Raw genomic sequence first — 26778 nt, forward strand, 5'->3', positions numbered from 1 at the left:
AATGCTGTAGGGTTAAATGGGGCCAGTCATTGTGTTTGCATTTTTAAAAATCTATTCGGAACATCTGTACCTATTTGTAAACAGGAAAATGAGAGCTGAAGAGGAAAGTTTGAAGGTACCAGAAGGAAAGGCATACTGTAGGGGGAAAGATCTCAAATGGGATCATGGACACAGAGATTAATAGTCTTTGAAAGGATGAGGAAATCTCTTCTTCTAGTCTAAACAGAGAGAATAGAGGCTCTGTAGAGAAGAAGGGAGAGGCAATGTCCTCTTATCACTAAAGCCATCTGTCCAGAGGGAGCTTTGAGCTACTGTGCTAGAAACTGACAAAGAAAGGATGTTTTCTGCATTGCACTGAGACCCTGAGTGTGATACTTTGGAGTTATGGTTGGCAGCCTGAGACAGGAATGGTGAAACTAGATGGTGTGGATAATCCATAAATCAAGATGGCACTTTTTTGTAGATTAGGGAATTATGGGATGGAGATTGTCTTCGTCCGCTCAGGCTGCTATAACAAAATACCTAGACTGGGTGGCTTAAACAACTGAAATTTATTTCTCACAGTTCCAGAGCCTGGCAGTCCAAGATCAAAGTGTTAATAAGTTGATGTCTGGTAAGAACACTCTCCTCGGATTGCAGAGACCTGACTTCTTGGTGTATCCTCATATGGCCTTTCTTTGTTGCATGGGGGGCAGGGGAGGGGTGAGGGCAGAGAGATCTCTCTTCCTCTTCTTCTAAGGCCACTAATCCTATCATGAGAGCCTCACCCCCATGATCTAATATAACCCTAATTACCTCCTGAAGGCCCTGCCTCCACATAATCATACTGGGGATTAGAGCTTCAATATGAGAATTTGGGAGGGAGACACAAACATTCAGTCTGTAACAGAGGTATATACTTTTGTTTGCTCCTCTCTTAAATGGTTCAGAAGTTTTTATAATTTTCATTAATATCATTAACTAACAGTTTGGATACCTGTTATGTGTAGGTTTTTATTTTAGTGTTGGGAAAACAACAAAGTAAGAAAATTCCTGCCTGGAGGTTTCTGGTCTTATTGAGGAGCTAGATCATATATATAAAAAACTAAACTATCATATAGCACATAGCATTATAGACTAAGTGCCAAATGAGTAGAACAGACACATGTCAGAGATTATAGCAGTATACCTTGAGGTTCATTTCCCTGTAGCTTATGAACATTTAAGTGTTAATCACTTTTGGGGCGCCTGGGTGGCCAGTTGGTTAAGCATTTGCCTTCGGCTCAGGTCATGATCCCTGGAGCCTGGATCTAGCCCACATTGGCCTCTTTGCTCAGCAGGGAGCCTGCTACTCCTTCTTTGCCTGCCACTCTAGCTACTTGTGCTCATGCTCTCTCCCTCTCTCTCTCTCTGTCAGTCAAATCTTAAAAAAGAGTTATCATTTATATGAATATGTGCCAATTTGAGAGGTGAAAAAAAAAAAACCCTGATTGCATTAATTTGCTTTTTTGTTATTAGTAAAGATGGCTTTTTAAAATTTATCATTATAATTTCACATTTTTATGAATTGCCTATTCGTGCTTTTTGTCCATTCTTCCATGGATGTGTTTGTACTTACTGATTTGTAAACACTTTAATAAGATTATTTAGCTCTTTGTCTGTAACATTTTGAAAATGCTTTTCCTAGTTTCTTACTTTGATTTAAATTTTATTTATGATGTTTTGTTGACATATAGGAGTTTAAACATTTTTTGTATTTGAAGTTACTCAGTTTCTCTGTTTATGTTTAGAAAGTGCTACTGTACCTCAAGAACAGACAAATATCTGCAAATGTTTTCTTCAAGATGTTTTATAGTTTATACTTAACTTTAAACCATTTGGAACATGTTTTTTTGGAATACTGAATGAAATGAGCTAATTTACTTTTTGCTCAATTAGTTTAGCGATTTTCCTAGTACTGTTTATTAAGTAATCCTTTCATTTTCCCTGATTTGAAATTCCTTATCATCTATGGAATACTTGGGTATATAAATTTTCTTGCTTGTTAATCTGTTTCTGCACCATTACCAGAGAGTTTTAATGAAGTTAATTATGTAACATCTCATAGTACAAGTACCTTTTATTTGTTTTAAAACAATGCCTAGACTACACTTAACTGTATATTTACAGTTTTTTCTTTTTTTTTTTTTTTTAAGATTTATTTTAGAGAGAGAGAGACAGCACAATTGAGAGCGGCAGAGGAAGAGGGAGAGAGAATCTCAAGCAGAGTCTGCATGGGGCTTGATCCCAGGACCCCGAGATCATGACCTGAGTCAAAACCAGGAGTCAGATGCTTAACTGACTGTGCCACCCAGGCACCCTTTTCTTTTTTTCACTTTTTAATTTTAAAATAATTTAAGACTCAAAAGCTGCAAAATACTACAGATTCCCATTACACATCATCCAGTATGCTCCAGTAATAACATCTTACATAAATAACCACAGTATATTTTCAAAAGCAGGAAATTGATATAGGTATAATACTATTAACTAAAAAACAGACCTTATTTTGGATTTTTTGCCAAATTTTACCCGTATGTATGTATGTTTTTGGTGTATACTGCTTTGGAAATTTTATTACATATGTAGAATTGTGGGGGTTTTTTTGTTTTTTTTGTTTTTTAAAGATTTTATTTATTTTTTCGACAGAGACACAGCGAGAGAGGGAACACAAGCAGGGGGAGTGGGTGAGGGAGAGAGAGAAGCAGGCTTCCCGCTGAGCAGCGGGAAGCCCGATGCGGGGCTCGATCCCAGGACACTGGGATCATGACCTGAGCCAAAGGCAGACGCTTAACGACTGAGCCACCCAGGCGCCCACATACGTAGAATTGTATAACCACATAACAATCAGGATACAGAACTGTTCTATCACCACAAAGAAAAAATCCCTCATGCTCCTCCTTTCCCCATACTCATCCTCTCCTCAATCTTAAAACTTGTCAACTTATCACTGTAAGTTTTTCATTTAGTGAGTGGCATTTAAATGGAATTATGCAGTATGTAGCCTTTAAAAATTTTTCACTTAGCATAATGCCTTTGAGATCCACCCAAGTTTTTGTTAAGTATCAGTGGTTTGTTCTTTTTTTGTTTTTTTTTTTACAGCTCAGTGTAGTATTCCATTGTATGGATGTACCACAACTGATCCATCTGCTTGTTGAAGGACATTTGTGTTGCTTCCAGTTTGGAGCTATTAACGAAAAGACCGTTATAAACATTCATGTACATGTTTTTTGTGTGGATATGTTTCCCATTTCTCTGGGGTAAATGCCCAGAAGTGCCATTGCTGGTAAGTAAGTGAGTGTTTAGTTTTTTTGGTTTTTGTTTTTAAAGATTTTATTTATTTGAGAGATCGAGCACGAGCAGGGGAGAGAGGGAGAAGCAGGCTCCCCGCTAAGCAGGAAGCCCCATGCAGTGCTCAATCCCAGGACCCTGGGATCATGACCTGAGCTGAAGGCAGAGGTTCAACCAACTGAGCCACCCAGGTGCCTCTAAGTGTTTAGTTTTTTAAAGAAACTGCCGAAGTTTTTTCCAGACTGGCTGTATGTAACATTTTACATTCCCACTAATATTATATGAGAGATTCAGTTTCTCTGTATCCTTACTAGCATTTGGCATTGTTACCATTTTTTAAATTTTTAGTCATTCTAATAGGTATGTAGCAGTATCTCATCCTGGCTTTACTTTGCATTTCCCTGATGGCTAATGATGGTGAATATCTTATGTCCATATTTAGCATCTGAATATATTTTTCAGTGAAATGTCCTTTTGTTGTTTTGCTCATTTTCTTTTTTTATTTTTATTTTTTAAAGATTTTATTTATTTTACAGAGACATAGCAAGAGAGGGAACACAAGCAGGGAGAGTGGGAGAGGGAGAAGCAGGCTTCCCGCAGAGCAGGGAGCCCGATGTGGGGCTCGATCCCAGGACCCTGGGACCATGACCTGAGCTGAAGGCAGACACTTAACCACTGAGCCACCCAGGCGCCCTGTTTTGCTCATTTTCTAAAGAGATTGTTTGTGGGGCGCCTGAGTGGCGCAGTTGGTTAAGTGTCTGATTCTTGGTTTCTGCTCAGGTCATGATCTCATGGATGGTGAGATGGAGCCCCCATCAGACTCTGCGCTCAGTGGGAAGTCTGCTTGAAGATTCTCTCCCTCCACCCTCCCCAACTTGCTCCCTCTCTCGAAAATAAATAAATCTTAAAAAAAAAAAATAGGGGTGCCTGGGTGGCTCAGTCGTTAAGTGTCTGCCTTGGCTCAGATCATGATCCTAGGGTCCTGGGATCGAGCCCCACATTGGGCTCCCTGCTCAGCGGGAAGCCTGCTTCTCCCTCTCCCACTCTCCCTGCTTGTGTTCCTGCTCTTGCTCTCTCTCTGTCAAATAAATAAATAAAATCTTTAAAAAAAGTGTCAAGTAAAGGAGTAGCAAAGCTTTAAAAAGGGAGGGGGGGCGCCTGGGTGGCTCAGTTGGTTAAACGTCTGCCTTTGGCTCAGGTCATCCCAGGGTCCAGGGATAGAGCCCCATGTCGGCTCTCTGCTCACCCGGGAGCCTGCTTCTCCCTCTGCCCCTCCCCCTGCTTGTGCTCTCTCTCTCTCTTTCAAATAAATAAATAAATAAATAAATAAAATCTTAAAAAAAAAAAGAAAGAGGGCGCCTGGGTGGCTCAGTCGTTAAGCGTCTGCCTTCGGCTCAGGTCATGATCCCAGGGTCCTGGGATCGAGCCCCACATCGGGCTCCCTGCTCAGCAGGAGGCCTGCTTCTCCCTCTCCCACTCCCCCTGCTTGTGTTCCTGCTCTCGCTCTTTCTCTGTCAAATAAATAAATAAAATCTAAAAAAAGAAAGAAAGAAAGTGTCAAGTAAAGGAGTAGCAAAGCTTTAAAAAAAATTAAAATAAAAAATAAAAAGATTCTTTGTTTTCTTGGCTGTTGAGTTTAGAGAATTAATTATACTTTCTGGATAAAAGTTCTTTGTTGGATATGTGTTTTGCTAATACTTTCTCCCACTCTGTGTCTTGTCTTTTTATGTTCCTTTAGTCTTTCATAGGTCTGGTTTTTAATTTTGATGAAGTCCAATTTATGAATTTCTTCTTTTATAGGTCTTTCTTTGGTGTCATGTCTAAGAACTCTTCACCTAACCTTAGGTCTCAGAGATTTTCTTCTAAAATTTTTAAGTTTTACATTTTATATTTATTTCTAGTATCCATTTTGAGTTACTTTTTACATAAATTATGAGATTTTAGTCAAGGTTCTTTTTTGTCTTTGCTTGTTGAAGTCCAGTTGTTCCAGGCCCATTGAATTCCTTCCTCCATTGAATGGCTTTTGTATCTTTGTAAAAAAAAAAAAAATCAATTAAGCATACTTGTGAGTCTTATTTGTGGACTCTCTATCCTGTTCTATTGATCTGTGTCTATCCCTTCTTCAGTACCATACAGTCTTGATTACTGTAGACAAATAGTCTTTTTTTTTTTTTTTTTTTTTACAGGAAGTAGGTTTTATTGGTGGGCATGAGTCGGGAGGGGGCAGTGCCGAGGTTCTCATGAGTGCAGAGCCCTCCATTTGTCCAAGGGGCCACGATTAGGGATGTATTTGACCCCACAGCCATCTGGGATAAGCCGCTTTTCAGCCACCATGTCTTCAAATTCATCTGCATTAAACTTAGTAAAGCCCCACTTCTTGGAAATGTGGATCTTCTGGCGGCCAGGGAACTTGAACTTGGCCCTGCGTAGGGCCTCAATCACATGCTCCTTGTTCTGCAGCTTGGTACGGTTGGACATGATGACTTGGCCAATGTGGACCCTGGCTACTGTGCCCTGGGGCTTTCCAAAGGCACCCCACATACCCGTCTGCAGCCTAGATTGGAGATAGCATGAGGTCAGACCTCAGTGTCCACTGGAAGAGCTGTCTCCAAGGTCCCTTAGGGCAACCCATACAATCAACAGGCTGCATACGCTACCAAGGAGGCTACTGTTTGCAGCCATGGCACTGTAGACAAATAGTCTTAAAATTGGATAGCATGATTCCTCTAAATTTATTTTTCAATATTGTTTTATTCTAGTTCCTTTGCCTTTCCATATAAATTTTAGAATACACTTGTCAGGAACTACCAAAAAACAAAAAAAAAACCAAACCTGCTTTGATTTTGACAGGTATTGTGTTAAACCTTTAGATCATTTTGGGGAGAATTGACAGTTGCATTAATGTTGAGTTTTCTGAAACATGAACACAGTATGTATCTCCATTTATTTAGGTATAATTTGATTTCTTTCATCAGTGTTTTATAATTTTTAGCATATAAATCGTAAACATGTCTTGTTAGATTTATACTTACGTATTTCCTATTTGGGGGAGTGATTGTAAATGCTATTATGTTTTTAAGTTTGGAGTGTACTCTTCTCTCATTCTTGGGACTCTGACACAAATGTTCGATCTTTATTATTGTCCTATAGTACTCTAAGGCTCTCTTCATTTCTTTTTAATCTGTCTTTTTTGTACAGATTGGATATTTTTTATTGATCTGTTTTTAAGTTCATTGATTGTTTCCTCTGTCACTTCCATTCTGCTGTTGAGCCTGTCCAGTGGGTTTTTCAATTGTATTTCATTGTATTGTATTTTTTAGTTTTAAAATTTCCATTTGGTACTCTTTATATATTCTGTTTGCTGAGTGTTTAAATTTTCTTGTTGGAGAATTTTGATAACAGCTGCTTTAAAATCCTTTTCAGGGGGTGCCTGGGTGGCTCAGTCGGTTAAACATCCGCCTACGGCTCAGGTCAAGATCCCAGGGTCCTGGAATCAAGCCCCACATTGGACTCCTTGCTCAGCGGGGAGCCTACATCTCCCTTTCTCCCTAGCTACAGTACCGGGGTGGGGAAAGGTGCTGCTGCCTCATTAACGCAGGACGTTAATGCAAGATTGGAAGACCGAACTCTGCCCACAGTTTCTGGGCTACAGTGCCTAGTGAGGAGAGGGAGGTGGGCACCACTTTTTTTGTTGTTGTTTGCCTGAAGTAGGACATGTATGGTCAAAATGTTTTTGTCTTGGCTGAGCTGCCCTTTTCCTGGTCCTTTGTCTGTAAAAGCCAGTCTTTTCTTGGCATTTTTTTGATTGTGCTCATTACTGTTTTCAGGTTCTGGGCCTCTCCAGAGCTCAGCCTAGGACATATTAGAAGTCAAACCAAACCAAATCAAACAAAAAGTAGGAAACTTCCTGTTGGGTCAGTCTTTATTTCCATGGTCCCTAGCCAGTCCACCTTCTTTTTTCCCCTTTTCAGAATCTTCTTTCAGTTGCTTCATGAATTTTCTCTGGGGTGCTTTTTGTTGTTGAAGTAGGGGAGAGATGCATATTCCATATTGTCCTGGCCTAGAAGACCCCATTTCAGTTTTAAATTATGAACATTAGTACATTAGTTTAAGAATATTAGTTTTTTACCTATGTACTTTTTTCTAAGTGCACAGTCTTTCATCTGCAGTTAAGTTTTGGGGAGAATTTTCCCTAATGATTACATCTCATTTTGTTTTCTTTTCTCATCCTTTTAGCTAGAACTTCTAGAACAGAAGTCAGCCTACTATGGCCTGCCTCCCATATTTAGCCTTCTGCCTTTTTGTGTATGACATATGAGCTCAGAATGGGTTTTACATTTTTAAATGGTTGGGAAAACCTCAAAAAAAATACATGAAAATTATATTAAATATAAGTTATATTAAATTCAAATTTCAGTATTCATATATAAAGTATTATTGGAACAGAGTCACATTTATACTTATCATATCGTCCATGGCTGCTTTCATGGCACAGCAGCAGAAGTGGGTAGTTGCAACAGAGACCATATGCCAGCCTTTTGAAGATCAGTAAACCATAGTGGTGATAGCCAACGTGCTTTTCTTATTTTCCTTTAGTGATAATTGATTTCAGTGCATACTGCCTTTCAGTATGTTGTTGGCCATTAGGCTGAGATAATATTTTCAGCTGGAAGGTTATTTTGTTTCTGGTGTCTAAGGATTCCTGAGAACATTCCCTCACAAGTATGGTTTTTTTCCTCCATTCCCTGACTTGTTGAATGCACCTGCTAGGTAAACGAGAAACCTAAGAGGGGTAGCACTCAAGACCTCTCTCTCCCTTGCCCCAAGAGCAAATCCACTATCAGTGCCTGTTCAGTTTACCTCCTAAATATCTCCCTGCTTGTAATGCTTTTACATCCCTGCCAGTAGCCTTAATCTAACTGGGCTACTTATACTTACATCCTGTACTCTGTCCTCTGTACCTAGCCAGAGTGCTCATTCCCTCTTGCTTCCACTCTTCAAAGGCTTCTGAATGCTTGTAGGACAAAGAAAAATCCTCCTTTTATGGTCCTGTTCCGCATACATCTCCAGGCTTCTCTGGCACCATGCTCTTCATGCTCCAGTTACAGTGGCTTCTTTCAGGCCCTGCTCCCACCATTTCTGAGACCACTACCTAGAACTGAGTTTCCTATCCTCCTTTCCTGTTTAACTCCTATTTATTTTTCACATTCCAGTTCAGGAATCACTGCTTTAGGGAGTCCTTGACTGAGCTTTTTTACTAGGTCAAATTTCTACTTATAGGTTCTTTGAGTCCTGTAATTCTCCTATCACTTGTCACATTTGTCCATTTGTTTAATGTTGGTTTTTTGTTCTTAGACTGTAAGTTTCATGAAGGTAGGGATTTAATAGGTTTTGCTTGTTACTATTTCATTTCTAGTACCAGGAGCAGGACCTGACATAGTAAATGCTCAATAAATTTTTTTCCCTAATGAATGCATTTAAAAAAAAAAAATCAGGAGTTTTACAAGTAGCTTTTTTGGCATCCATCAGGGTAATCATGTGACTTTTAATATTTTGAATTATTTTAATGAGGATTTTTATTAATATGTTCCTTAATAGCCCATGGTTACATTTCTGAAGTAAACCTCTAGCAGGCTGGAGACTCAAGAAAAAGTTAAGTTCAAAGACAAGTCTGCTGGAGAATTTTCTCTGGCTTGAGGGAGGAACAGTCTTTTGTTCACACCGTCAATTGATTGGATACGCCTGCCCATATTATGAAGGACAGTCTGCACTAGTTTAAATGTAAATCTTGTCCAAAAATACCTTCACAGAAACATCAGACTAATGTTTGACCAACTTGGCACCTATATGCATCTCCTTAAACCATACTTAATCTCTGAATAAAGACAATAACAAGGTCATGCTTCCACCCAACATCGTATAACTACCCTGCATACAACCAAAAGTCACTAACCTTTTCCCTAGGAGAGGATGCAAAGTCCTTAGATGTTTACTTTTCTACTTGGTAACTTGTAACTTAACTCCTGTGATGTAAAGTTAACAATACTTGAGTACTAGGATCAGATATTTAATCTGATATTTTTCCCTGAAGAAAATGTTTACATATCTATTTTCTATTGTTGTCTATTTTTCTTTTTTCTCTTTTTCTAAGATTTATTTATGTATTTTTGAGAGAGAGTACACATGCCTGCACTCCAGAGTGTGGTGGAGGGAGAGAATCTCAAGCAGACTCTGCTGAACACAGAGCCTGAAATCTGGGCTCAGTCTGCCCACCCATGAGATCATGACCTGAGCTGAAATTATGAGTAGGATGCTTAACCTACTAAGCCACCCAGGTGCTCTATTATTGTCTATTTTTTGTTGCAGAAGACATTAAAAGTAGTGTAAAACAACAACCATCTAATTAGCTTACCATTCTTTGAATCAGTAAACTATGTTGGGTTAGCTGTTTGGTTCCTCTGTGGTCTTGACTACAGTCATTTGTGCAGCTGTAGTCAGCTCCTGGTTAATCTGGGACTGACTCAAGCACATGTCTGGCAGTTGGTGTTGGCTGTCTGCTGGACCTCTGTATGTAAAAAGGTCAGGGCTTTTTACGTAGCCAGGGCTGCTTCATATTATGGCAACAGTGTTCCCAGAGAGCAAAATGGAAGCTGCAAGGTCTCTTGAGGTGTCAACTTGGAAGTTATACCATCACTTCTGCTGCATTTTCTTGGTTCAAGCAAGTCACAAGGCCAGCTCAAATCAAGGGGTGGGGAAATAAGCTCTGTCTTTTGATAGGAGTACTAGTTTCTTGTTACAAAAGGTATGTGCAGAATTTTTATAGCCATCTTTAACAATCCGCCACAGCCTTTTTTTTCCTTCTGACTGCTTAAAAAAAATTTTTTTTTAATTCTTTGGTTTTCAGAAATATTACTGTGGTATATAAAGACACAGATTTTATTTATCTGCTTGAGGTTCTTAGGATTTCTTGAATCTATGGCTTGATGTCTTTTGTCAGTTTTGGAGAATTTTTAGCCTCTGTCTCTTCAAGTATTTCTTCTGTCTTATTTCTCTTATTCCTTTTATCTGGGACTCAAATTGTAGAATAAATCATCTCATTGTATTCTCTATATCTCTTACCATCTCTTGTATTTTTTATCCTTTTGCCTCCCTTTCCTTTATCATAGATACTTCCGTTTCACTAATTCTCTCTTCAGCTGTATTTTATCTGTTCTTAAATCCATCTGTCGAGATGTTTATGTCAGCTATTGTATTTTCTCAGTTTGAGAATTTCTGTTTGGTCTTTTTTTTTTTTTTTTTTAGTTCTGCCCCCCCCCCCTTTTTTTAACAATGGTGTTAATTCTTGGCTGAAATTCTTAATGCTATGGTACTACTCTTGGCTATTTTCTACTGATTCTCATGTTATTTCCTCATGGACCAGACATGGTATTTTTTAAATTGTTTGTAAAAATAATTTGAGGCTTAGGATGATATCTTTTTTTAGAGAGGATTTACATTTGTTTCTGGCCTTTCCTAGAGGTCTTGAATCATTTTAATCCAGTTTTAGGGCTTGAGATTCTTTTAAATAGGAGTTTAGTCCCTACTTTAGTCCACTGTCTGGGATATCTATTATGTGTGGGGCACTTTGCTAGTGCTAGGTAGGTTCTGTGAGCTGAGCAGGCATGGTCTTTAATCTACACTGGAGACAGAGTTTTGATTAAATGACAGATAAATGTATATACAATCAAGTTCTGTGAAAACAATGAAAAGGTTGCTGTGGTAGTGAATATTTGGAGTGGGGAGGATATGAAAATGGTCCTACCATAACTAACTTCAGCAGGTTTGGTTTAAGCTGAGACCTGACTGATGTTGAAAGAACTGAGACCAGAAGCTCCCAGACAGAAGCAATTGCCAATATAAAGACTGAATAACACCCCAGAAAGTGGGGGTAGGGGCAGGGGCTGTAGTTGAGATTAATTCAGAATTATATTAATGAGTTCTGGGAGATGTCCCCTATCCCCCACCATTTTTCTCCCAATTTCCTTCAGAAGATTAGTGAATTAGGAGTTGATGAATTTAGGCTCTAGATCTAGCTCTGTGATTTTTTTTCTTTTTTAAGATTTTATTTGAGAGAATGAGAGAAGAGTGGGGTGAAGGGCAGAGGGAGAAGCAGACTCCCCCATGAGCAGGAAGCCTGACGTAGGACTTGATCCAGGGACTCCCAAGATCATGACCTGAGCCAAAGGCAGATGCTTAACCAACTGAGCCACCCAGGCACCCTAGCACTGTGATCTTGCACTAGTTACCTGATTATTCATTCAAAGCAAAACGGATGGAGGGAAGGGAGGAAGGTGAGGATACCACATGGAAGTGAGATGGGAAGTAATGAAAGGAGTACGTGAGGAGAGAGACCATGTCATGTTTCTTCATATTCCTCACAAGTGTTTACACAGTTTAGCACATGCAGTAGGCATTCTTTAAGTGCCTGTTGATTTAACAAAATTAAAACAGATCAGAGAAATTTTTTTAATGGGGAATTAATCATAGAAGAGAAGAATGAGGTAAGAATTTTCCATCTTGCCCTCTATTTAAAGGAAAGAGAGTAAATGAATCAAAATGAAGAAAGACCATTTTTATCTACCTCCTGGATGATATGAGTTCTACTGACGAACCTGAAATATTTTGGGTAACATGAGAAAGGTAGGTAAGAAAACACTTGAGATGTGAGCTCCTCAAGGGCAGGAGCTTTTCTCTCTCCATCCTTGTGTGGTACAGGACAAGGAACTTAGTTGAACAAATGAGCAAATGATTGGTTCCCCACTTTGAAGGAACTTAGGCGGTCCTTGCTTTACAGGACAGGTCTACCATCCATTTGCTTTGTATAAAGTCCAGGAAGAGATTCCTCTCATAATATTATTAGCCCCAACTTCTGATCTGATTGATGGATTATAGAACTTAAATTTCCTCAAAGTCCAGCAGTCAGGGAACACATTGTTATTCTGAGGTAAACAAGAGTATACCTCTCAGAGCCTTATGAAGTATATTCTATTTCTGGCCACAGACTGTAGGTCTTGAGCTGATATTTGAGAGGGAAAGATTGGAACTTAGTAACTGAGTTATACTCCCTGTATCTTAACTTTCCAACCATTATGTAAGGCTTTCTTTTTCTAGAAAGAGACTAACGTGGAATGAGAATTAATTCTCGTCAGTAAATGCAAAGCTTTAAGTAGGTCATCTGACTTTGCTATTGTGCACCACATTCACCCTGGTTATAAAAGGGCCTTTCATGAGTTTTCTAGGCTTTCATCACTCCCAGACTCTCTGCAGGCATTGTGAAAGAATTAAACTACCCTCCCCCTGCAACGCCTGTCTCCTGGACTCTTTCGTAGAGTACACACTGCACCATGTGTAGCTCAGTAGGGACCCTTTGCAGACACTGAGTATATGAACAGTCCTCCTTCCAGATAAGAGATTTCAGTATTGATTAGTGTCACAGCATAGAAATTAGTGTCTGCCAGTATCTCATACACTGACTTGGCAGCCTAATTTTTGCCAAGTTTGTAGGCCAAAATTTAAATGTCTATATTAAAATTATTTTTTTTAAAGATTTTATTTATTTGTTAGAGCGCACAAGCAGAGGGAGCGGCAGGCAAAGGGAGAAGCAGGTTCCCTACTGAGCAAGGAGCCCGATGCAGGACTTGATCCCAGGACCCCAGAATCATGACCTGAGCCGAAGGTAGATGCTTAACCAACTGAGCCACCCAGGTGCCCCCCCCCCTTTTAAAGATTTTATTTGTCAGAGATAAAAATTATTTTTATATAAAATTTGCCTCTAGATAATTTCTGTTTAATCAGTTGGATAGGAGGCTGATGACTGCTTCAAATCTACAATTTTTTTTTAAAGGAGAGAATCAGCACTGCAGGCTTAAATAAGTTTTGCCTACAAGAGTAGAGGAAGAAAGTAAACATGGAATTATGGAGGGGTATTTAGCAAGCTGCTTGTGGCATAATCTGGGGGTAGTAAATGATTTGCATTGTGCTGGTGTTGAGACTCCTACATCTCAAGGAAACTATATATAGGGTTAACAATACTTACTGATTTTTCAAGGACTATATAACCTGTCAATTGTAATAGATTCCAAATGATCCTGGTGAAATTAGTCTCTTGGGGCCTTCCAGTTTACCTGTTGTTGCCACTATAAGATATTCTCTGACATCTTCTGAATTTTTAGTCACTTTAATCCTTTATTTTTTTGAATCATCTTTAGTATCTACCAACCATTCCTATAAAAGATAGACTCTGGTTCAGCAGTTCAGCTATTTTCTTGCCAGTACTCAACCCTATTGCTTATAGTTCTGTTACATTCAGCCAGCAAACCTTAATTCTGGGTTTTCCAAACCATTACTGCTTAGAGAATTTTCCAAAAAAGAATTCTTTTTTATTTATTTTATTTTATTTATGTTATGTTATTTTATTTTATGTTATTTTATTTATTTGACAGAGAGACACAGCCAAAGAGGGAACACAAGCAGGGCGAGTGGGAGAGGGAGAAGCAGGCTTCCCACGGAGCAGGGAGCCAGCCTGACGTGGGGCTCGATCCCAGGACCCTGGGATCATGACCTGAGCCGAAGGCAGACGTTTAACGACTGAGCCACCCGGGCGCCCCCCAAAAAAGAATTCTTGAAAAGTGGGTCTCATCTCAGCTGGGCCCTTTTCTTTGATTTCCTGCCATTTTCTGCAGCAGCAGTGTTAATCTTAACACTTCTCTTACAACTTTATCCCACTGTCTTCCCCTCTTTTTTAGCCTTTGACTTTGCTGCATTCTTCACAGGAAATCTCAAAGATGACAGATTGAAACTCCTTCAATTTTCCATTCTTTCTCTTATCTCTTCTACCTTCTTTTCCTTCCCACTAAGTCCTCCTTAGCATTTACATTTGATTAGTTCTCTCTTAACCTAACAAACCCTTTCCCAGTGCAAATCAGTGGCTAGTTTTGCTAGGGATAAAAATCCTTTCTCTAGTCAACTTGGTACCCAACCCCCCATTGTTTCTTAGGATTTGCCTGTAGGTTGTTGTGGGTTTTCTGTGTAAACGATTGTATTTCCTGCAAAAAAAATCATATCCTATCTAATTTTTTTAATTTTTATTTATTTAGAAAGAGAGCATGCACATAAGTGGGGGGGCAGAGGGAGAGGGAGAGAGAGAGAATCTCAAGTGGACTTTGTGAGGAGCATGGAGCCCAACACAGGACTGGATCTCACAACCCCGAGATCATGACCTGAGATGAAATCAAGAGTCGGACTAACCAACTGAGCCACCCAGGTGCCCCTGTATCCTATCTAATTTTTATGATTCTATTTCTTATTGCTGAGGCTAGGACCTGTCATAAATTTTTTTTAAAGATTTATTTATTTATTTTAGAGAGAGGGCATGAGCAGGAGAGGCAGAGGGAAAGGGAGAGAGAATCTCAAGCAGACTCCACACTGAGCACGGAGCCCAAGGTGGGGCTCAGTCTGAGGACTCTGAGATCATAACCTGAGCCAAAACCAAAAGTCAGACACTTAACTGACTGTGCCACCCAGGTGCCCCTCTCATAAATTATTGAATAGTAGAAGTGATAATGGGTCTTCTTGTCATATTCCTAATTTTAAAGGGAATGCTTTCAATGTTTCCTTACTGAAGATGATAGCTGCACAGTGTTAGGGTTGTTGTTTTAAAACAGGAACTGTTTTATCATGTGAAGGAAGTCTTCTGTTCCTAATTCAGAGGGGTTTTTAAAAATCATAAATTCATGTGTTTTTATCCAGTATTTCCTCTACAACAATTGAAATGATTATATGATCTTTCTTCTTTATTATAGATTTTATATCCACACATATTTGTACACTTTGGATAAACTCAGATTGATTGTGGTTTGTCTTTTTTATATACCAGATTCAATTTGTTAGTAATTTGTTTAAGATTTTTGAATCTATGTTGTTATTGAGTGGAAGAGGGACTGTAATTTATTTTCTTGTAATGTTTTTGTTTTAGTGCCAAGTTTCACTTACCTCTTAGAACGAATTGGACATTATTCCCTCTTTTTTTTCTCATCTATCATCTTGGCATAGTGTTTTCTTTGTGAGGAAAACTTTAACTTGTGATTCAGCTTCTTTAACAGTTATAAGAACATTCAGGTTTTTTATTTCTTTTTTTTTTTAAGATTTTATTTATTTATTATCAGAGAGAGAGAGAGGTAGAGGGAGAAGCAGGCTCCCTGCTGAGCAGGGAGCCCGATGCGGGACTCGATCTGAGGACCCTGGGATCATGACCTGAGCCAAAGGCACACACTTAACCATCTGAGCCACCCAGGCACCCAGGTTTTTTATTTCTAAGCTAATTTTAAGTTCCGTTTTTCTAGAGATTTGTCCATTTCTTTAAGTTTTCAAAATTATTTGCCTGTAGTTGTTGATAATAGGCTCAGTTTTCATCTGCTATATTTGTAGTTATTTCCATTTCTTATAATATTTGTGCCTTCTCTTTTTATCTATTTTGTTAATTTGTCAAAGAACCATCCTTTGGCCTTTTTAAAATTTTTATTGTATATTTTCTGTATTGATTATTTCTATAATTTTAAACAGCTTTATAATTGACATACAATAAACTGTATACACATTTAAAGTATAAAATTTATTTATTTATTTATTTATTTAAAGATTTTATTTATTTATTTGAGAGAGAGAATGAGATAGAGAGCATGAGAAGGGGGGAGGGTCAGAGAGAGAGGCAGACTCCCTGCTGAGCAGGGAGCCCGATGCGGGACTCGATCCCGGGACTCCAGGATAATGACCTGAGCCGAAGGCAGTCGCTTAACCAACTGAGCCACCCAGGCACCCTAAAGTATAAAATTTATTAAGTTTTGACATATGTATGTGGTGAAACCATCACCACAGTCGAGAGTGTGAACATATCCATCATCCTCCGAATTTTTCTTGTGCCCCTTTGTAATCCTCCCTCTTGCTGATGCCCACTCCTCTGTCCCTAAGCAACTACTGATCCGTTTCTGTCGCTCTAGATTAGCTTGTATTTGCTAGGGATTTATATAAATGAAATAAGGCATTATTGTATTAACTATTTGTTTTTGATGCTTTGACATCTAGGGCCTCCCTTACCCTAAAGAGACTGCCCCTCTCAGGGTTAGCCAATTTCTAGAGATCATAAACAGCTCACCTGCTAGTGTGCCTTTCATATGCAAACCAGCCAATTCAGATCCCATACCCCAACCACCTCCTCCTTTATAGGGCTTTCACATTCTAGGTCACTATCTGCCCATTCACCCCCAGGCCAGGTACCAGGCAATTAGAGATAGCCTCTAAACCCAGAGTTTATTCAGATTAGCTAATCCTAACCTTTTTGCTTTGCCTCGCCTCTGCCTGTTTCTTCCTGCAGAAGCCACAATAGCCGAATAACTGTTCTTACTCATGTTGTCTCCTTACTCCCCCTGCTTCCTAACCAACCCTGGTGCTTCATGTGGCCCCTGTATGGCGTGCATGCCACCTTCTCGGGAATTTTGAATAACAAACTGTCTTTTCAGTGGCAGTCATCTGATTTGTTGGTCTCGTCATAACTGAATAATAATAAAACCTGTGTTTTAAAACAAGTATTTACTCTTTTGTTTCTTAGCATAATTATTTTGAGATTCATCCATGTTGTTGTGTATATCAATAGTTCATTCATTTTTATTGCTGAGTGATATTCTCTTACATGGATATAACAAAATTTGTTTACTGATATACTGATGGACTTTGGGGTTGTTTCCAGTTTTCAACTATTACAAATAAAGCTTCTGTGAACATTAGTGTACAAGCTTTTGTATGAACGTACATTCTTCTTGGATAAATACCCAAGAGTGGAATGGTTGGATTGTATGGCAGGTTTATGGTTAACTTTTTAAGAAACTGACAAATGATTTTTCAAACAGGTTATACCATTTTACATTCCCATGAGCAGTGTGAGGGTTGTGATTTCTTCATATCCTTGACAATACTTGATATTATCAGTCTTTTAATTTTAGCCACTTTAGTGTGGTATTTTGCGTTTTATTCTGCATTTCCATAATGATTAATGATTTGTAACATATTTCATGTGCTTGTTTGCCTTACATATATCTTCTTTGGTGAAAATGTATCTTCAGATTTTTTTCTTGTTATTTTATTGGGTTGCTTATTTTCTTATTGTTGTCTATATAACATAAAATTTACCATTTTAACCCTTTTTAAGTGTATAGTACGGCATTAAGTTCCTCACATTGTTGGGTAACCATTATCACTGTCCATCTCTAAAACTTTTTATCCTGCAAAACTGAAATTCTGTACCTATTGAGCAACTCTTCACATTCTCCCCTCCCTGCCCCCCCCAACAACCCCTGGTAACCACTATTCTGCTTTCTGTCTGTATGAATTTGACCATATTCTTTTTTTTAAAGATTTTATTTATTTATTTGACAGAGAGAGACACAGTGAGAGAGGGAACACAAGCAGGGGAGTAGGAGAGGGAGAAGCAGGCTTCCTGCTGAGCAGGGAGCCCGATGTGGGGCTCGAACCCAGGACCCTGGGATCATGACCTGAGCTGAAGGCAGACACTTAACGACTGAGCCACCCAGGCGCCCCAGACCATACTCTTAATATAAATGAAATCACACGATATTTGTCCTTTTGCAACTGGTTTTATTTCATTTATTATTGTGTCTTCACGGGTCATCCATATGGTAGCATATGTCAGAATTTTCTTTTTAAGGCTGAATACTCCAGTGTATGTATATACCACATCTTGTTTATCCATTCTTCTGTCAGTGGATAGTTAGGTTGCTTCTACCTTTTGGCTGTTGTGAATAATGCTGCCATAAACATTGGTGTACAAAATATCTGTGTGAGTTCCTGCTTTCAGGTCTTTGGGGTATATACCCAGAAGTAGAATTGCTCTATCATATGGTAATTCTGTATTTTTTTTTTGAGTAATCACCTTACTGTTTTCCACAGTGACTGCACCATTTTACATTTCCACCGACAGTGTACAGGTTTCCAGTTTCTCCACATCCTTGTCAACACATGTTATTTTCCCCTTTTTATCTTTCTCTTTTTTTTTCTTTTAAGTAATAGCCATTCTCATGGGCATGGAAGTGGTGTCTCCTTATGGTTTTGACTTGCATTTCCCTAAGGATTAGTGATTTGAGCATCTTTTTGTATTTTTATTGGCCATTTTTCTTCCCTGGAGAAATGTCTGTTCATGTCCTTTGCCCATTTTTTAATCGGGTTGGCTTCTTTGGTTGTTGAGTTGTAGGAGTTCTTTATATATTCTGATTTTCAATTCCTTATCAGGTGATTTGCACACGTTTTCTCCCATCTGTTGGTTTTCTTTTTATTCTTTTGATAGTGATCCTTGATTGATGCACAGCTGTTTTTAATTTTGATGAAGTCCAGCTTACCTGTTTTTTTGTTTTGTTGAACTGTGCTTCTAGTGCCATATTTTAAAAAGCATTGCCAAATCCAGTGCCATGGAGCTCCCCCCCCCCCATATTTTCTTCTAAGAATTTTACAGTGTTAGCCCTTATGTTTAGGTCTTTGATCCATTTTCAAAGACCTAATGGTCTTTGAACCATTGTTCAAAGGCTAGGTGTTAGGGAACCAACTTCATTTTTTTGCATGTGGATACAGTATCCAGTTTTCCCAGCACCATTTGTTGAAAAGGCTGTCCTTCCTCCATTTTTGCATCCTTGTCAAAAATATTTGGGTATATTTGTGTGTGTTTGTTTCTGGTTTTGTTTTATTTCATAGGTCTGTAATTTATCCCTTTGCTAATACCACACTGTCTTAACTATGGTATCTGTATACTAAGTCTTAACATTGGGTAAATGGATTTCTCCCATTTTATTCTTCCTTTTCAAAATTGCCCCTGGTTTGTTTTTGTTATTTTATGCATGTAACTGTACTATACTTTGGTTTCATATATCCATTAATTTATTCTAAGGTGTGCTTAAACAGAGCAAATACTTTTCCACATTCTTCTTTGTCTTAATCAATCTGCAATATAAATTTATACCAAACTAATTTGTTTATTGAAGTAATCTGATTGACTTCCTTGCCTCCAGGCTCATCTCTCTCCATGCCCCAAAACTTAATCTTGCCTTAGGTGTAACTTAATCTTTTTTATACCTTTGGTAGTTCTGAATTTCATCAGTGGAAGTGAGCATCTCTTCAGGGTTTCAGACTTTTGCTAATTTTGGGGAAGGGGGGTCCTTTTCCCTTTGTTTTGGACCTCTGTGCCACATTGCCTTAAGAGAAGACCTATAGTAATGAAAGTTGATTTCTGGTGTACTAGGCCTTCTTCAGAAGCCTTCAGCAGGTTTTCAAGCTCTTTTCTCTCCCTGGCAAGTATTCAGTGTGCTGTTCCTACCCCACCCTCTCTTGATGGCATATATCAGTTTTCTACTCATCCAAACCCACCTACTCCTGCCTCCTGCGCTTGTCAGATGTCTCTTGCCTGGCTCTCTCATTGCTGCTTTCGTCACTCTTACAGCTGTCTTATTCCTTTCTTTGGCTTACTGCCTGACTTCCGTGGCAGCTGCTCTGTCATTGCTTGTCTGCCATTCTGCCCCTTCTCCCACCCTCATACCGCGCACCCCTGCCCCATGTAGATACGTCATGTGCATTCTCCATGTTCAGAACTAAGCTTATCGCCTTCTCCATGGTATGTCACGTCCCCAGAGTGGTCATCCTCCTGCTTATAGCATTACGATTCACCTAAGTCGACCCTCCTTACCTCTGGCATCTCATTGTTAAGTCTTCAGTTCTACCCTTGTGAAAGGGTTCCTGGATCCAGTTCAATGTGTGTGTGTGTGTGTCTCGCTTTGCCACACCAGCAAACAATTTTTGTACACCAGCATTGTGTTCAAGAATTCAACCCAATTCTGACACTATCTACTCAGAGATAGAATCAGATTCCACAGGTAAAGGGCTCAGTCCCATAGGACCTCCCTCTGGTTCAGACGACCGGCTACCAATTGGTGGTTCCACTGACCCCCCTCCAACTCAGGATGCCAGTCACAAGGCCAGGTTATTACCTCTACTTCTGACCAACTGGCTGTAAATCAAAGGTTCCCAGGACCTTGGGCTTGATTAATTTACCATAACAGCTCACAATACTCAGGAAAACCTGTTTACTCACTAGATAATTGATGTATTACAAAAGATATTACAAGATACAAATCAACAGCCGGATGAAAAGATAACATTGACGAAGTCCCAAGCAAAGGAGCTTCTTTCGTTGTGGAACTTGGGGCTTGGCAGCGTGGCAAATGGAAGTATTCTAGTTTCCCAGTGTGGAAGCTCTCTGAACCCCCTTCTTTTTTGTTTTTTATAGAGACTTCATTACATGGGCACAGTTGATTAATTCATCGGTCATTGGTGATTGATTCTACCTCTAGCTGCTCTTCCCAAGAAATCAGGGTGGGACTGAAAGTTCCAACTTTCTATTCATGGTTGGTCCCCCTCACAACCAGTCTCCATTCTTAGGTGCTTTGCAAAAGTCACCTTCATTAATATAAACCCAGTTATGGTGGAAAGACTTTATTATGAATTATAAAACACACATTTCACCTTTATGGCTGTGAAGCATTTTTAGGAACTGAGGGCAAGAGACAATATACAACAAAAGATCCTCCTTGTTCTTGTCTCTCAGGACATTTTAAGGGTTTGGGAGCTGTGAGCCAGGAACTGTGAATGAAGATCAAATATATCTGAGAAATATATTTTGGTCATCTGAATGACCAAATATATATATATATTTTTTATTGAAGTATATTTGACACACAATGTTACATTAATTTCAGGTATACAACAGTGTGATTCATCAAGTCTCTACATTTATGTGTATTTCTTATAAATCACAATGTCATGCCCTGTAAATCCTCTTATCAGAGTCTCTAGATACTCCTGCCCTGCCCTGAGGTCCTCCTGGTTTATTGGCTAGATTACTCTTGAAGGCTTCAATCAGTGGCCCTCCTAACCTCAAACCCCACCAGTTAGTTGATCCTCCACCCTGCTGTCATTTTTTCTGAAATCCAAATTATTCCAGTCATTCTCTTTGTGCTAAAGCCTTTGGTGGTTCCTTAGTGTGTTCAGTGCAAGATCAGAACTTTTTATTGTGGGGGCACCTGGTTGGCTCAGTCAGTTGAGCAGCCGGCTCTTGGTTTCAGCTGGGGTCATGATCTCAGGGTCGTGGGATCGAGCCCCGTGTCAGGCTCTGTGCTCGGCCCCGAGTTGGCTTGAGATCCTCTTCCTCTGCCCCCTACCCAATCTGTGTGCCAACATGCCCACATATACACGCACACACTCTCTCTCAAATAAATAAATCTTTAAAAACTTTTTATTGTGGCATATAAGCCCCTTCAGGATCTGATCACTGCTTCTGGTCACCTCACTGCCTGCAGTACTTCCACATATCCTCACAGACCCCAGTCTTTCAGGTCTGTCATTTTCACATTCATTTAATGCATACTTACTGAGGTCCTGCTTGATGCCCTTACCCAGCTCTTTGCCATTCCTGGAACCAGATAGGTTTATTCAGGCCTCCAAGTCCTCTCACTTGAAGGACTGTTTCTGACCATTTTCTTAGCTCACTACTCTTTATCCTCCCAAGTTCAGCTCAAGCATTACCTCCCCTGAAAATTCTTTCTCTGGTCTGCAGTTTCACCACCTTAATGTTAATCAGCTAACATTATTTATGGCAGGTGATAATTAAGAGTGTGAACAAACTGTGCCTCACTACTGGCGAGGGAACTACTGGATGACAGTGTCCATATCTAATCTGTCTGGTGGTATTCCCAACATTAGGTAAAGCGTGAAGGCAAGGACATGAGCTTTTGAGTTTTTAAAAGCCTTGATTTGGAATCCTAATAGCCACTCAATAGGTATGTGGCCTTGAGGAAATTCCTTAACCTCTGTGATCTTAAGATTCTTCATCTGTAGAATGGAAAAAGGATATCTAACTCATCAGGTGGTTGTGAGGATTAAATGCATTAAAGTATATAGAATGCCTGGTACTAGTGCCAAGCACATAGCGGCAACCAAGGATTGTAGTTGCAGAAATAGTTTTTGTTCTTAATAATAAATAATATAATGTTGATTGAGTGAACAATTAGCTGAAGGAATTGAATCCTCCTTCTAGGTGCCTTTTACTCAAATCAGAGAACCTGAACAGCTCTAGGAGAAGGCCTGGGCAGAGCTTAACAGTCCTAGCTGCCACTTCTTTGTTTCTCCCACACCTGAGAGACATCCTCAGTAAGACTGAGAGTGGAATACATATCTTTCTCCCCGAGAGCTTCATCTCCATGAAAGAGGTGAGTTTACTTAAGACTAGTACTTGAACAGTCATAATATATTGAATATCTGAAAATCAGTGATTGATTAATGTGAGCACATTTAAAACATTCACTGCCCCTTTGCTTAGAAATATATAAAATGGAAATAATAATCAGTTTTAGTTGGCATTAGGAAGATTTATCTGTTTCTACATTTGTCTTTACGCTTTTTTTTTTAAGATACAGTTATCTATTGTGGGGGGAGGGGCAGAAGGAGAGAGAGTCTTAAGCAGATTTCCTCACTGAGCAAGGAGCCCAATGCAGGACTTGAACACATGACCCCAAGATCAAGACCTGAGCCAAAACCAAGAGTCCGTCATCTAATGAACTGAGCCACCCAGGTGCCCCTAGTCTTTACAGTTTTAAAAGAACAGATCATGATAAGATTTGTGAAGAGAAGTCAGGTAGCCCTGGATTTGAATTCTCCTTACACAATTTAACAGCTATGTGATCATCTTTCAATTTCTTTATCTGCAAAATGGGAGTTAAGAAGAGTATGTAATTTATAGAGTTGCTATGAGATTTAACGGAGATAAAGTGCCAAATATTGAGATAATTTGTACCTGACACTTGATCACATTTTATTAGTGCTAATGTATTGAATATTGAATGCTTAACTTGGAATAGATATTTTCTTAATGGAAGCTATCACAGCCAAAGTCTACACTCTTGGCAATGTGCAGATTGGCTGAGCTTTCCTTTGCTGGTGGGGGCTTCACAATATTGATTCCTTGAAATATTTTTTCTTTAGCAAATGAATGCAGCATTGTACTTACTAGCAAGAGGGCTGAGAAAAATACATTCCAGAACACCTTCATTCCCATTCCTAGATCATCACAAGTCATAATATTAAGAGTTCGTCTTCTTATTCCTTATAACTAGCTGTATCAGGATTGGAGTTAGTTGTATAGATCAGAAAATAAAATAGGTTTTTTTCTTTCTCATATATATGAAATAAAAATAAGCAAGACTGGTATTGCAGTTAGTGTCATCAGAGAACTTGATTTCTTTCTAGCTCTCTATTCTGCTATCCTTAGGTCACTTCAGGGTCCATAAAGGCTGCCGGGGCTCCAATGATCACATCTAAATTCCAGATTACAGGAGGAAGGAATGGGGTGAGTGGCGGGGGCAACCCCTTCCTTCCCTTTAAAACCACCTTCCTAGAAATCTCATCATACAGTTTAGCTTATAACTCCTTGGCCAGAATTTAGTCAGTTGTCCGCAACTAACTTAGAAAGGGGCGTGTTCTTCCCTAGTATTAGCACCCAGTTTTCTTCCTTCTTCCTCTTAGGAGAGGATGACATGTCTTTCGGGACCTCTCAGGGTCCAGTGACAGGGAGTGTATGTTTGGGCAAGGAGTGTTTCTCTTTAGCCTAAAGCCAAAGTAATCTTTTCTCTAGCAGATATTCAGTATGCCTGTAATGGTGCAAGTTGTATATCTGGAATAATTTAGCCCTGAAATGCATGTAAGGATCTATAATTGACTGCTTATAAAGTTAACATCCAAGATTTCTATAGTTCCAGAGGAACACCCCCACCCCCAAAGGTACACAGCACTGTAAGTTGCAGTAACACCAGTATCAGCATCATAGGGTTGGGGAGGGTTAAGTGAGAGGAGGCATACAGAGTGTGCAGTGCACATGGGACTTTGAGACCTGAGGGGAAGTGTACGTGATTTAATAGCTAGTGAGCACTGCCTGCCATCCATGTCTTCACCACTGAGTGCAGAGCCTCCACACGTTTCCATAGAGAGAATGTCTCAGATGTACACTGAATTTGAATTTTAAGAACATTTAGGAAATGCGCTTAGACCCTCATAATCAGGAAAACAGCAGTTATAGTTTTTTAGAATTTCATTTGTCATATATCCTAGGGCTTTTAAGTATTGTCAGTGGCATCTTGGTTTTCCTCTGTTGTTAGAATGTTAAACTTTCCTGACTGAGCACCCTAATGTATGTGCAGTGGAACCATTTTTTTTTTTTTAATTAAAGATTGTATTTATCTTTTTGCCAGAGAGAGAGAGAGTGGGAGAGTACAAGCAGGGGGAGTGGCAGGCAGAGGGAGAAGCAGGCTCCTCGCTAAGCAAGGAGCCCGATGTGGGACTTGATCCCAGGACCCTGAGATCATGACCTGAGCCGAAGGCAGACGCTTAACCATCTGAGCCACCCAGGCGCCCCCCAATTTTTTTTTTTAACTAAGAAATGCTTTTGTGATGAAATAAGGACTGTATATTGACCCTTTTTCTGGGTGTGGTAGAATAGGAGGGAAAACACAATGTGTGTGCCATTGTGTCTGATAAATCGGGGAACTGCCCAGACTTCATGACTCATCTCCCAGAGCCTCCCTGCTCAGTTATTCTTTAACTTACAGTTAACCAAAGGATTATGATTCACAAGTGCTTTTTGAAAAATGAACAATGTATAAATTTGAGTTTCTTCCATTATCTTGGTTTTCCTGAAATATGTAATTCTGTCTTTACTCAGGCCAGTCTTGCCTAATCAAAAATGATGTATGTGACAGAGGAAGAAATCATATACAATTAACTCTTACTTAACAAAAGCAAACAGAAAGACTGGCTAAAAGAATTGATATATATATATATATATAAAGAATTGATATATAGACACGGTGAAACACTGTGTAACCACTGAAAAGAAAGGTAGCTAGATGTATTGATATGGAAGATGTCCAGGATTTATTAAGTAAAAATGCAAGCTGTAGGTAGTATGTGTAATATGACCCTTTTTATAGATTTTTTTAAAAAATGTATAGTTATATTCTGGTATAGCATAGAAAATTTCTAAAAATATAGAAGAAAGTATTGAGTGATTACTTTTGGGAAATGGACGGGCAGGAGGTGAATGAGACCTATGTTTTGCTTTCTATCCCTCTGTATTTCTTTTAATGAGCATGTATATTATTTTTTTTGGAGTAGTTTATGAAAGAGAAGTAGGCCAGTGTCCTTCATATATAACAAAAGCAGTATTTTAATAGACTACATTAAAAGATTCCATTCATTTCAGCTAGAAGATGAATAAGGTCTGAGGATCTAATGTAAAACATGGTGACTATAGTTAATAACACTGTATTGTATAATTTAAATTTGTTAAGAGTAGGATTTAAACATTCTCACCAAAAATAAGATGTAAGATGATGAATGTGTTAATTAACTAGATAGGGGGGATCCTTTCACATTGTGTATGTATATCAAATCCCCATGATGTACACTTTAAATATCTTATACGTCAGTTATACTCATAGCTGAAATTAAAAAGATTTCATTCACAGTGGCAGCATAATATAACCAGGAATTAATGCAGGAAGACATGAATAGGACAAAAAATAGAATAAGTACAGTTAATACTTTGAAGAACATCAAAAAAAAAAGTAAATGAGGAAAATACTGTCCGAAGAGTATAAAATTCAATACCATAATATGCCAGTTCTCCCTGAACTGATTATTTTATCCGCCTTTTATTATAAAAAATTTCAAATATAGAGAAAAATTGAGAGAATTTTATATCCATCCCCACCACCTAGACTCTATAATTAACATTTTATTCTACTTGTTTTATCATGTATCTGTCCACTGTCCCTGTGTTCATCCATCATTCATACTGTTTTTAATGTATTTCAAACAAGTGCTTATATCAGTACACTTCTTCCCAAATACTTAAGCATGCATATCATTTATGACACTCATCCATGGGTAGAATCGTTTTCAGAGGTGAAATTTATGTGCAAATACACAAATGCATTTCCTTGTCAAAATAAGGGATATTACTGTTGTCCAGGAAGGTACCCTCATGTTCCTTTCCAGTAAATCTTCCATCTCTTTCCCAGGCAAGCATTGTTCTGATTTTTTTCCCACCATAGTTTAGGTTTTTAATTGTTTTTTTTTTTTTTTTTAAGATTTTTTATTTATTTATTTGAGACAGAGAGAATGAGAGACAGAGAGCATGAGAGGGAGGAGGGTCAGAGGGAGAAGCAGACTCCCTGCCGAGCAGGGAGCCCGATGCGGGACTCGATCCCGGGACTCCAGGATCATGACCTGAGCCGAAGGCAGTCGCTTAACCAACTGAGCCACCCAGGC

At 39.1% G+C, this 26778-nt stretch overlaps 1 protein-coding gene and 1 pseudogene across 4 annotated transcripts in view; one reads left to right on the top strand and one right to left on the bottom strand.

Moving 5' to 3' along the window:
• Positions 1-26778, top strand: part of PTPRA (protein tyrosine phosphatase receptor type A) — a 159768-nt gene that overhangs the window by 54394 nt on the left and 78596 nt on the right. For 2 of the 4 annotated variants that reach the window (XM_081833100.1, XM_081833101.1), the window contains exons 1-2: positions 22641-22664; positions 23723-23800. The exons of 1 other annotated variant lie outside the window; for it this stretch is intronic. In XM_081833100.1, the coding sequence (XP_081689226.1) occupies positions 22656-22664; positions 23723-23800 (87 nt within the window). In that variant the 5' untranslated portion in view covers positions 22641-22655. Of the gene's footprint in view, positions 1-22640; positions 22665-23722; positions 23801-26778 lie in introns of those variants that run through there. One more of the 4 variants, XM_081833102.1, reaches the window with a different exon arrangement.
• On the bottom strand, positions 5910-6035 carry LOC115940581 (small nucleolar RNA SNORA70; annotated as a pseudogene).

Source organism: Leptonychotes weddellii, chromosome 10 (assembly GCF_054177405.1).
Source record: "Leptonychotes weddellii isolate Sample4059 chromosome 10, ASM5417740v2, whole genome shotgun sequence".
NCBI lineage: Eukaryota > Metazoa > Chordata > Mammalia > Carnivora > Phocidae > Leptonychotes > Leptonychotes weddellii.